The sequence below is a fragment of the Spermophilus citellus genome, assembly GCF_964194105.1.
Source record: "Spermophilus citellus genome assembly, chromosome: 11".
NCBI lineage: Eukaryota > Metazoa > Chordata > Mammalia > Rodentia > Sciuridae > Spermophilus > Spermophilus citellus.
In genome coordinates, this window is record NC_138192.1 from 133,666,338 (window position 1) to 133,678,894 (window position 12,557).

The 12,557-nt window shown below is 53.2% G+C and overlaps 1 protein-coding gene and 1 long non-coding RNA gene across 5 annotated transcripts in view; one reads left to right on the forward strand and one right to left on the reverse strand.

Moving 5' to 3' along the window:
* The first annotated feature begins 4,462 nt into the window (after window positions 1-4,462).
* The window catches only part of LOC308630650 (prolactin-releasing peptide-like), a 51,493-nt gene continuing 43,398 nt past the window's right edge, over window positions 4,463-12,557 (forward strand). For 3 of the 4 annotated variants that reach the window (XR_014017987.1, XM_081260973.1, XM_081260975.1), the window contains exons 1-2: window positions 4,463-4,621; window positions 10,985-11,118. Coding sequence is in view for 3 of the 4 variants with exons in the window: in XM_081260973.1 (XP_081117099.1) it covers window positions 11,009-11,118 (110 nt within the window). In the remaining variant the exon portion in view is untranslated. Of the gene's footprint in view, window positions 4,622-8,531; window positions 8,643-10,984; window positions 11,119-12,557 lie in introns of all 4 variants that reach the window. The other variant, XM_081260974.1, reaches the window with a different exon arrangement.
* LOC308630651 lies at window positions 10,969-12,531 on the reverse strand. Its single transcript, XR_014017988.1, has 3 exons — window positions 12,200-12,531; window positions 11,263-11,416; window positions 10,969-11,089 (listed from the first exon to the last, which is right to left on the reverse strand). It is a non-coding gene; the product is annotated as an uncharacterized lncRNA (long non-coding RNA).

Below are 12,557 nucleotides of genomic sequence, written 5' to 3' on the forward strand. Positions count from 1 at the left end.
AAAGCTGCTGGCCACTTGCCACAGGGCAGCACAGACTGAGGCTGACTGGCAGAGAACCACTGGCGGGCTCTGCCTGTGTGTTTCCAGGTCTGCCTGCAACAGCTTCTGTGCCCCTGACTGACCTGGCACCCAGAGCTGGTCACCAGTGCGAGGTCTGGGGCATAGTGGAGGTCCAGGCCCAGAGGTTCAGCCCTGGGTGTGAGTTGGAGCTCAGCTGTGTGCTTCAGCTTCCTGAAAGCCCCAACCCAGCCGATCCACAGAGGGTAAGCACCAGCTGATTGTGACCGTGTAGCTTGGGCCCCCAGCCTGCTGATACCATGAAATCAGGCCCTCACACTCACACAGCACTTGCTCAGCACACAGTAGGTCTTCCCTGAGGACCCATCCCCTGCTCTTCTCCTGTATGGACACACAACTGAGATTTCTGGAGGCAGGCCTCCTGGACTGCAGCACGAATCTGTATTGTCCGCCCTATTCCTGAGCCCTTGATTTCTAATTAAGTTAATTAAACCATTTTGGAGAGCGCCCTGCTCACTGGCCATGTCTCACACAGGCCACAAGCCTGCGTGTCCTGATGGTTTCAGACTCGAGGGCTTCACCTTCTCTGGCGACCCTGGGTGACCGGGGTCCTCCCAACCCATTATAGAAGGCATCTCCCTGTGTATTCAACCAAAGAGACGGCATACTGCCAACAAGTAGGTGTTCTGCCCCGGGAACATCAGGGCACAGACATTTGAAATAAAATTCAGCAAAGCTTCAAGCAGAAGGGGGAGTGTCCTGGTGCCAGCACACCCCTCCTGGACAGTGAGAGACATGGTCTTGGATCAACCCCAGGAAGAGCCAGAGGCTGAGCTGAGTTGGGGTCGCTGTCTCAAAACACAGTGCCAACAAAGCATAAGAGCAAAGAAAAAATGATGGCTGTGCAGACGGCTCAGGTCTCAGCCCTTCCTCCCTGAGTCCTACCTTCCCCCCAGTCCCTTCCCCACGGAACCAGGAAAGTGCTGTGAGCTCAGTCCACCTGGGTGGGGAAGGGCAGAGTTCTGTTTGGAAAATGACCATCAGGCAAAGTCAGAATGAGCAGCAATATCAAAATACACTACCATGTGATGGTGATTACCGAACGACGTATTTTCAGCAAATATTTACTGGCACTTGCACTATGCCTCAAGCATTGTGCAGAGGCACAGCCAGGACAACATCACAGCCCCTGCTGCCCTGTCCCCTGAGCAGAGAACTGCAGGTGTTAACCAGGGAACCACACAGACATGGAACTGAGGGCGAAGCTCTGCAAGACCGAGACAAACAGGTGGTCCGACAGCAGGGATATTGTTTCAACAATTCAAAGTGGCTTCAATTTTAGAATTTCCCTTAAAAATCACATACGACCTTCAACTCAGCAATTCCAATTTTAGGATTTTATAATGATAGATGCGTGCATGAACAATGACGTCTGTATCTGTACGCTATTTCTATACCATCAATATCTATGTGTTCATGATATTCAGAATTGCCTGTAGTGATATTTGTGGCAGAATTATTTTAAAAGAACAAAAAAATGAAAACCAATAGAAGACTGGTAAGTAACCATGGCAACCCATGCAATGGCTTCTCTGCAATTGTTAGAAAGGTGAATTGGATCTAGATCGAGATAGGTGTAAATAGTTCAAATGAATGGGCACTACAGTATTAAAAAAAAAAAATTGCCCTTAAGAAACTTACATTTTCAATACCAACTTTTAAGGGTTAATTTTACAACCAATAGTAGTATAGGGTAAGGAAGTGAAAACCGGATCCCCATGGGCTGTGGCATGGCGATTTAAGCATGTTCCACCTGTTTACAGGTTCACACAGCTGGGTGGGCGGTGGCCGGGAGTGTCCTGTCCTCACCTCCCAGGGCCTGAAGTGACCAGTTCACCTCCAGTGTGGCGGGCTCAGCAGGCAACTGATGCTCAACTGGAAGGGCTTGGTGGCTTCTGAAAGCTTTGGATTTGTCCAGTGCTATCAGAGGCTCCCTGAGGCTGGTTCCCACTCTGCCAAGTGGAGACAGTAATTCCCTCACCCAGAACCTGTCCATTTATTTATACTCCATCCTATTTTGCAGATGTGGAAACTGAGTTGCCAAAGCAGTTCCTAGGAAAAGATCATTTTTAAAGGACAAGTGAGGGAAGGAGGTTAGGATTCTCTGACGCCCAGACCTGGAGGAAGAGGGTGGAACTCCCCTCAAGTCCAGGGCAGTGCAGGAGGATAAGCTGGCCAAGTGGGCTGGAGATGCCAATTTGGCTAGGGACCGACTGGGTTTGAAGTGCCCCTGAGCATCCAATCGCTGACCCTAGAGTCCAGAGTAGTGTTTTCGGGGCCAGCTCCAGGATGTCCCGGCTCCCTCAGTCCTCTCGGATCTTGACTGGGCTGGGACAGGCCTACTGGCCCCCGCGGTTGGGGCCCGGTCTGTGGCAGGAAACCTTCAAGTGCAAGATGCCACTTACTAACTGGTGGGTCTGGGCAAGGTGCTTTTCGGAGCCTTTCTCCCCGCAGCGATAGAAAGGGAATTAATTCAAGGAGCTACCACGCACTCCCTGGGTACTCAGCAAGCTGGTGCCAGCACCCAGGCAATGTTGTCGCAATTGTGCGCGACTCGCGGGTGTGGCTCACTCTTCGTCTCCCTGTCATCGCTTTTCCCCCCAAAACTAGCTTGTTCTTGAAGTTGGGGTCGCTCCACCTTTTGCGGTCGAAGTAGATGCAGTAGCCGATGAAGAGCGCCCCACACACGCCGGCGGCGATGGCGCTGTTCCGGCCCACCATCTTTCCTCAGTGCGGCGAAGCCACCGCGAGCACTCGAACGAGCCTCGAAGCTTGCCAAGGAGAGAGCTGGGCTTTCCAAGTTACCAGACCTTAAAGATGCTGAAGCTGTTCAGAAGTTCTTTCCTTGAAGAAATACAACTCGGTGAAGAGCTGCTAGCTCAAGGTGAATATGAGAAAGGTGTGGACCATCTGACAAACACAATTGCTGTTTGTGGACAACCACAGCAGTTGCTGCAAGTGTTACAGCAAACTCTTCCACCACCAGTGTTCCAGATGCTTCTGACTAAGCTCCCAACAATTAGTCAGAGAATTGTGAGTGCTCAGAGCTTGGCTGAAGATGATGTGGAATGAGAAACGTCAACATAATAAAATCTCAGATAAAAAATGTTAAAAATTGTTAACTTGGAAGATGAGCAGCTCTGGGGGAATAAGGGCAAATGTGTTTGTTATAGACTGTCCTACACTGAAATCTACCAAAGTTATTGTTTGCTTTGTGTAGATCCATTCATTTGTTTTATTTATTTTTCCCAGTGAAAAGTGTATTTTGATAGAGCTTTTCATTTTATAAATACACTATAAGTTACCAAAATATCACAGATTTTATGTATTCCTAAGACATGCAGTTAAAGTGTAGGCATGGCATAGGTTTCTTGGGCTAAAAAACAGCCAGTTCTCAGTTTTAAAAGTTAGGCAAAAAAGTGTGAAGAGTGCACATTTTTTAAGCTAGTACCTTTTACTATAAATCAGAAAATTGGATAGAAACTTCATTGTTTGTGAAAATGGAGCATTAAATCTTTGAGAGATCATTTCATCTCTGAAACATGAGGTGTGCTACTGTGCTGTGTTAACTTTACCTCCTCCCTGTGTATCGGTCCTAAAATCTTTTATTTAAATCAGTGGGCTTCTGTGTTCTGGGTATTATATCCTTATTTTAAGAATATGGGGTTGCAAATGGCACCAGGAGTTAGATCTGTGTGCACCTGGTGTCACCACATGAGCTTTGCCAGTACATGTCTGCTCACTTTCCTCATTCATAGAAGGAGAGACTGGTCTGCTGATCCCTCAAGGGTCCCTTTAGTTTGCAATTCACCTGAGTGTATTTGTGCAGCCAGGCCTTGCATTTTTTTTTAATATTCTGAATTTTGCATGCTTGCCTGAATTAGTATTTCTGAATTGATCTTCTAAATGGTATGACTGTCTTCGTTTTCACTGAGACTAAATAGTTTTGTCACTACTGTGTAAATTAATCTGAAACTTAACCTTTTAAGTAACTGGGATGATCTGCTTGTAAGATGATTCCTTTTTTTGCTTTTATCTTCAGTGTACCTCCTTAATTCTTCAGCTTGATTGTCTTGTGCGGTGAATGAAGTGTGATCTTGTAACTAAAGATTTGGGAAGACTGGGGCTGGTGGGACCTTTTATTTTCAAATAGTGGCATATTATCTGAGTCACGGACTCTTTCAGAACTGAGAATAAATAAAGATTCTTGGTACTTAATGGCAAAAAAAAAAAAAAAAAAAAACTAGCTTGTAAGGAGCCCCAGGGTGTCTGCTAGGCTGGGTCTTAGCCGGCGCCCCAGGTGCCCAGAGATCCGGGAGCTGGGTGCGGCGGGGCGGGGCGGGGCGCGGAGCACATGACCTAGGCAGGCGGCTGGGGGCAGGTCTGGAGCGCAGCGGCCTGGCCCCCTGCACCCTCCTGGCGGCAGTGCGCCCTGGCCGACATCCTGGCTGACAGATCCTCATTCTCACTCTCAGGATTCGGAGGAGGAGCAGCTCCAAGGACCCGCTCCGCCAGGGGCTGAGCGTCCCCGGGAAAGAGGCTGGTGAGTGCACCGAGAGAGGGAAAGTTGGACCTGGTCGGCTCCAGGACAGGGAGCCCAGGCTTAGGGAGAGTCCACTAGCCTGCAGCTCCACAGCGTGAATGCACCCCACCCCTTCCCTCCAGGCCCTGGTCCAAACCGATGAAGAGTGCCAGCGCAGCCAGGGAACCCACACCCCAGGCTTCTCCGGGATTCCTTGATCAGACTGACCTGAATCTCTGGGGAAGCCCATTTTGGGGAGAAAAAAACAGTTGGTTTTAACCCTTACAGTGCAGTGCAGGCTGGCTAAGGCTGCTGTCCCCCAAGAGACTCCAGCTGGTCACCCAAGGTCCAGGGCCACCTGGGGACAGACTTCCTTTTGGGCTGCCCAGCTCAGTTTGGGGAAGGGAGGCCAAGGACCCTGGCATGGGAGGAGGCCTTCTGGCCCTCTTGTGGACTCTGAGAGCCGCAGGATTATGGAATCATCTTTTGCTGGCTGACAGGCTCCCTGGCCCCACTTACCCCTCATTGTGGAGAGATGAAGAGGATCTGTGGCAGTGAGCACTGCAGGCATTGTCCCCACTGGCCCCAAGACCCTGGGGATCAGAATCTCACAAACCCCAGAGATTTCACTGGCACCATTTCTGCGGACCTTAAGTGAAGACGGAACCCCCTCACTTTCTCCTGACACCTGGGTGCCTTTCCCCATGCTGTTTTTCTTGTGGAGTGATTGTTACCTTGCTCACAGATTTCCTTCTGAGGGGCTGGAATGGTAATGGGGGTCAAGACCCCCACTGGCACAGTAGGTGCAGAGGCTGGCACCGCCCAGAGCTGCGGACCACAGGCAGCTGGGCAGTCATGCTGGCCTCTCAGTTCTGAGGGCCCATCACTGCCGGGGTGCCCATCCCTCCATGGGGTCATGGGACCTCAGCAAAGCCAAGCCTCTCCTGGACAAGAGCCCTGACCCTGCCCATGGCTCCAGGCTCCTCGGGACCTATCCAGGAGGCATATGTGGCTAATTCCAACCTCGCCCAGCCTCAGTGTCCATCCAATCAATGCGACAATGGCAGGTGCCCCTCAGGACCTGGGGACAGTGCCAGGCACACCCACAGGGAGTCCCTGGCTGTATTAAGGCATTAGTGACTGAAAACTTAAAAGCAGCCAAGTGTGTGCCTAGTGGGGTGGGGGCGGTGAAGAGGTCCAGGAGCTGTAGGCTAATGGGAAAAGTGACCCTGGTGCCCTTCAAGGATGATGCAGGGGTGGCCCAGGTGTGCCCTGGTCTGGGAGGCTGGGGAGCCTTCAGGGATGGCTGACTTCTGAAGAAGAGCTCACCTACCCTCCTGCTGCCCCCACCCCATGATGATTTCTCTTAATTTTGACATCCTGGCAGCACACTGGGCTAGAGGGCCAGAGAGGTCATGGAGCCTGACCATTGTCCACAGAACAGTTGAGAAGGCTGAGGCCCTGGAAGGAGAAGGAATCTGTCCCCAGTGGCAGGGAAGGCTGCCTGAGCAGGTCCAGAACCAGCTGCCAAATCTCTGCAGCTGTTCCTGGGTCTGGACTCGCTGCAGAGATGAGAGCAAAGGCTTTAGAGGTGCAGAACCTATGTCTGTGGACAAGTGAGAAACTCTCAGAGAGCTGGGGAACAGAGAGAATGGACAGGGTGGGTGGGCAGCTGAGCTGCAGGACAGCCACCTGCATGAGCCATTCCAGAGCCTCGAGTTGGTGCCTGGTGCCCTGCAGGGCAGGGAGCAGCCCTCTGGGTAGAAACGTGCTCGTTTTGCTGCTGAGGGAGGCTGGGCTTTCATTCTAGCAGTGAGCATCAGGCCCTGCCAACAGAAGTGACCACAGAGGCCAGCTGTGAGGACATAATTTGGGAGAGCTACAAAGGATGAAGGCAGAGGGCACCACAGATGGTACCTCTGCCCACACCTGTGTCAGCAAGAACACAGCCACACCATACACCTTGCCATTGGCTGGCAAATGCCCTGCCATTGTTAGCCCGGCATTTAATGAGGGACTTTGACTTTCTAGTTTCTGTTTGCTTGGGTGGGTGCCCACTCAAAGTCAGTGTCCTTCCAGTTCCTGGAGGCGGCAAGCCCCAGACTTGACTAAGCCAGGTCTTTGCTAGGAGAAACACCATTAGAGATTTCCCTTCAATTCGATCAAAATATGAATTGCAGCCTTTAGTGGATGGACATGACAAGCCCTTGACATTCAGTGGTCTGAGTCGAGGCTGTGCGTTCCAGCTCCATTCTCTCCTTCCTGCTGGTCTGTCCCCAGGTCACCTCCCTCTTCTCCACTCTGACCACTAAACCATTGGAGAAGACGGACAGACGTCTCCAAGATTTGAAATAGGATTAACTCTGAGCAGTGCAGCACACACACATTGAAAGTGTCTTGGTTCAGGAACCTCGTGACTAGGGGTTATCTGCACAGAAGCGGAACAAAACAGCCTGGTGGCATCCCCACGGCGCCAGCACACGTCCATCAGCCCTCCCTGCAGGGCAGCTCAGAGCAGCTCTGCACCACACAGGCCTAGCTCCTCCCTGGCCGGTGCCCCTTGACAGTTGTGGGTGGACAGGTGCCGGATACAGACCCAGGCCTCGGGGCCACAGGGGAGCACGACCTGCTGAAGGCTGTGCTAAGCCTGACCGTGGGGGTGGGGGATGCCCCTGCCACACTCCAGTGACCTCAACCTGAGCTGGCCTGGGACAGGCAGAGGGGGCTAGCAATATGTCCCCCAAATGCCACCGACTTGGTTGTGCATTTTAAATGCTACAGTTGAACCTATTGTCCATCTGATTTTAGGTTGATCTCTAGAGATTGACTTTTTAAAGTGTCCAGTTGCTGCATGGCCCCAGTTCATCAAGGGGAGGACTTCTGCTGGGAACACTGGCTCTCAACCACTCTCTGTCCGGGAACTGTGCTTGAACCAGCAGGGCCCCTGGAGCAGGCACAGCCATCAGAGAAGCTTGCAGAGGCTCCCTGACCTCCCGGCCTGCACCTCCCCTCAGAGGGCACGAGGCCGGAGCTAAGAATTAGCACTAGAGCAGAACTCAAGGGACTCCCTGCCTGAGAGGCGCCAACACACTGCTCTTGGCTTAGCTATGTGGGGTGCGTACTTTTCAAATTCTGAATGGAAACCGCACAGGTTTGATTTAAACAGCACAGTGTGTATGTGTCCTTGAATTCAGGGCCACTGCTGGAGCCTCCAGGACAGGCTTTGCCACCAGTCATAGAGGCTGTTGCCCCCCACGCCACGCTGGTTCACACCCATGTCCCAACATGATGCTGCCCCCAGCCTTGCTCTAGGCCAACTCTGATGTCCTAGCACCAGCCTGGACCCTTCCCCTGCCCCATTCTGGCAGGGACCACTCAACACAGGTGTCCAGTCCCTCCCTAGCCCGCAGGCTCCCTGACCCCTCTTACGCAGTTCCTGGCTTCATTGGTCTTTGTTATTTGGCTGAGAAATGGGTTTAAGTCCTCAAGAAAGACTTGCTGAGGTCATACGCTGGGCTTCTGGCCTCTGGTCATCCTATGAGGAACAGGCATCAGAGGAGAAGAAACAGGCTCCACGGGGACAGAGAGGACGGACCTCCTCAGTGTGCAGTGGGCAGCCCTGGGGGTCAGTTCTGAGGAGCTGTGACCTTGGCCTCCCTCTGAAAAAGGCAAGTTTGCAGGACAAGAAACATGCACTTTCTGGTGTTTTGTTTTTTCTTTTCTTCCTCACACCTAAGGACATAAGCTTCTTATATCAAGGCCTAGAATTTTGACTTCTACTTTAGGAGGAGAGAGAATCATCTGAGGGTCACGCTGCTCATCCGTTCTGAAAATAGAATTCCAATGAATGCTCTCCTTATGATACTTTTTTTTTCCCAAAATGAATAAGCCCCAGTCATGCATCAGATAAGAACTGTTTGTTCACTTCTAGAAGCCAGACACCATGTGTTCTGGGAGCGTCAGGAATGCTGGCTTTCCACTGTGCACTTTCCTGTCTAGAATCTGAGTTCAACTGGCAATGTGCAGTTTGCTCCCGACCACGGTGAGTTTCTCACAGTCGGCATGGAGCTTAGAAACCTTGTGGTGTGGTGGCAACAATTTTAAGAAATTATTTTCCACCGGTTTTAAGACACATTTTTTTTCTAAAATATTTTGGTTGGCAGCCATGGACCTCTGAAAATTTTCATTTTAAATAATATATGCTAGACAATGTCGCTTTTCATGATTGACCTCTTGTGTGACCAAATCCAAGTACATTTCTGGGGCGAGGCAAATGCTTTTAAGGTTTTCTCAGAACGTTTGGCACGCGCGGTGGTGCTGGAGCCGGATGCTGGGCGAGATTCAAAGCAAGAGCTGGTCTCTGTGGGTCCCCAGCTCCCGCTGGAAGGGCACTGACTAGGCGCCTTCTTTGATGTCCTCAAGAAAGGCTTGCTGAGTCACATGCTGGGTTTCTGGCCTCTGGTCATCCACAACAGGCCTTTGGGGTCATCCTAATGTGCCTGGAGCCCAGTTGGTCTGATTGTCACAGCAGGACCTCAGGTCACAGGGCTCCCCTGCAGGTCTGCAGCGGAGTTCTGTGCTGGGGGCATGGAAAGCACCCACTGTGTGCCCAGCACAGACAGACACTGTCCCCACCGAGTTTAACAGTAACTTGTCTGGCACCACGTTAGGAGGTATAAAGAAAGGGAGAGACAGGGTGCATGGGGCAGGGGACAGGGAAGGAGTGGAGAGGGCTGGGAAGCCTCTGTAGGGGAGTGGGAGGAGCTTTTCAGTGTCCCCAGGAGGGTCCTCCCTCCTCCCTCCACCGTGACGCCTCCAGTGTTATACCCAGTAGCAGTGTTGTTTGAAAAGCCAGCGAGAGCACTGTCCTCTGCTCAGCCACCACCACTGCCACCCCTGGCCTGTCCCGCGCCCATGGCCCAAGGTCCTCTGTGGCTTGAGTGCGTGGGTCTCCCCTGGAGCTTTGCCACCCGGAGGGGCCTGAGGACCAGCAGCACTGGCCAGCTCTATTGTGCAAACTGCCCAGGGACCTTGTCAAAATACAGATTCTGAGCCAGTCTGGCTGGGTAGGCCCGGAAACCTGCATTCCTAACACACGCCCAGGGGATGCTGCAGGCTGCTGACCACACTTTGAATTGCAAACGAGTTTCTAATGTTCTGCTTATCTTGGTTTCTGACATTTGTATTTTCTTTTCTGTGTCTTTTTGACGTTGATGGGGATCAGCTGTGGCAAATTTCAAAGTCTCAAGTTTGACTTTCCAGTTTGTGGGTCATCTAGACACAGAGCCCCAGCACAGTGAGGGGGACTGGGTTATCAGGCCCCTGAGGGCAGCAGTTGGCCATGGGTACATGTAGGTAATCCTCAAGTACACCAGGGCCAGAGTTCCTGTGGGGCAGCCTCCCTCAGCTGACCTCTGTCAGCAGGCAACGCTGGCTGCCCTGGCCACCTGCCCAGGTGTCTGCCTCTCCCTTACCTGAGCCACTTCTGCCTCCCATGGAGTGCCTGTCAATGTCCCCAACTCCAGCACAATGCCCTCATGCGGGCATCATGCTGGGTGACCCCAGGAACCTCCCTACCAAGTGACAAACCTTGGGGAACAAGCTTTTATCAGCTTTGTCACTGGGATCAAAACACTGACTAGAATAGCTTAGAGGAGGGAGAGTGCATTGGGACAGTTGGGACCTCAGACAGCGACCCCACTGCTCTGGGCCTGAGGCGGGGCAGCATGTCCTGGCAGAAGGGCCCTGTGGGGGGAATCTGCTCAGCTCAGTCAGGAAACAGAGAGGGGACGGGCTGCAGGGAAGGTGCCCACTTGCAGGGCAGCCCCCACAGACCCACCTCCTCCAGCCACACCCACAGCTACCACCCAGTCAGTCCATTCAGACTAGGATGGACTGATGGGGTCCAGGGCTCACAGTCTAAGCAACCTCTAATCCAGCCATAGAACCCCCCACGTCAGAGGACAGCGACCCTCACAGATGATGTGTGTCTCCTTACGCTTCCTGCCTGGCCATCAACCCCCAGCCCCCACCCCCAGAGCCTGGGAGGATGTGGAGAAGGGACCCTCTCCCTGGGAAGCCTGGGGGGCTGCATTGCAAAGCCCTCACCCAGCAAGGGAGCTGCGCCCAGGATGGAGAAGCATGACGTTGTCTCCCTGTGGGAAGAGAATCTTAGTGGCCCTGCATGTGTCCCGTGTGGAAACTGTAAACAGGGACTCATTTAGATTTGGTAAACTGTGCAGGATTTATTAGATGACACCAATTTCCAGGCAGGAAACTGCGAGACCCCGGAGGAATCGTTGCTGTCCCTCCTCTTACTCTAGGACTCGGTTGGCATCTGTAGGCTTCCTGGGGCTGACCAGTTGTGACCCGGTGACATTCCAGGTGTGACTCAGACAAGAGGCAGAGATGGGGAGAAAGCTGGATCTTTCCAAGCTCACGGATGAAGAGGCGGAGCACATCTGGGAGGTGGTGCAGCGGGACTTCGACCTCCGGAGGAGAGAAGAAGAGAGACTAGAGTGAGTGTCGGTGTCTGGGCCACGAGCCCTGGTCCTCTGACGTCCCTGAGTGCTGTCACTTGGCCACTCCTGGGTGGGTGCAAGGCCAGAGGTGCAGGGTGAGTGGCATTGCACAGGAAGCTGTGATGTGGGAAATGGCTTTACTTTGGGGCCTCAGGATCCTCGTAATTAAGATGAGGGCATCTGGCTTTTCGGACTCCTCTGGGAGGAGTCCAGGGCAGCTCCCAGGTAGTGCGGGCTTCTCTGAGGGCACAGAGCTGAGGCCGACTCAGCTGGGAGGGCACAGATGAAGCAGGTTCTGGAAAACCAGGAAGTGCTTTCAGACGAGCTGGAGTCAGGTGCCTACCAGGTACCAAGTGGAGGAGTGGGCGGGCGACTGGGCGCACACCCTGGGGAGCTGGAGAGCTCTACCATGCAGATGGCACCGTCGCTCCCTGGGGCTGCCAGAGAAGGACTCAGTATTTTCTGGAGGTCAGAAGCCTAAAAGCAGGATGTCCACAGAAGTGGTTCTGTCTGAACAGCCACTTCCCGGCCTGTTCCAGGGTCTGGAAGGGCCTGGATTCCTTGACCGGCTGCCCTTCCTCCTCTCCAAGTCCTCCAGCATGGCACGCCCCCCCCCCCCCACCTCCACTGTTCTCTCCCTCCCCTCTTTCTCTCCTTTCTCTCTCTCTCTCCCTCCCCACCTGCCCTCCCTCTCTCCTCCCTCTTTCCTCTAAGGACACATGTGATTCCCACTTAGGGATTCCCATGCAGACATCCAAGAAAATCTTCACATCTCAAGAGCCTTAATTTAATCACACCTGCAGAGTCCCTGTCACCTTGCAGAATGGCATCTGCAGCTTCTGGGGACTCAGATGTGGATGCTTTGGTGGGGGCCATTGCTCAACCTACTTCAGTACTGGAAGCTGGGGTGGGGGAGGGGTGCTGCAGGAAGCCACCAGGAGGGAGGGATTCAGGGGGAGTGAGGCCCGGGCACTTGACAGACTGGGAAGGAGCTGCCAGGAGGGGAATCTGGTCCAGAATCACCAAAGGAAGAGAGCAGAGCTTAGCCCCACCCATGCAGGCCTTTATGGGGAGGGACCTGGTCAGTGCTGCCCCTCAGAGCGATACTGCTGCTTGTCCTCTCTGGGTTTGCATAGTTGTCCAGCTCCCAGGGCTGGCCTCTGGGGAGGGCCCATCCTGCTGTGCAGCCACGGGCCAGCCCAAGCCTGGTGCGCTGCAGGCCTGACCCCACTCCTCCAACAGCCAAGAGACCCAGAGCTGCAGGCCCTGCCCTCTCTCCAAGGGCAGAAGTGGGTCTTGGGGGCCTGCCCTTTTGCCTCCTCCCGCCAGCCTCTGCTGGCTCACTGCCACAGTCCGAAGCCCTTCCGGTCTTTTCTATTTGGTCTATAGAAAGCTGAAATGTCCTCTGGATTTTTTAACCGGAGCACTGGCTCTCT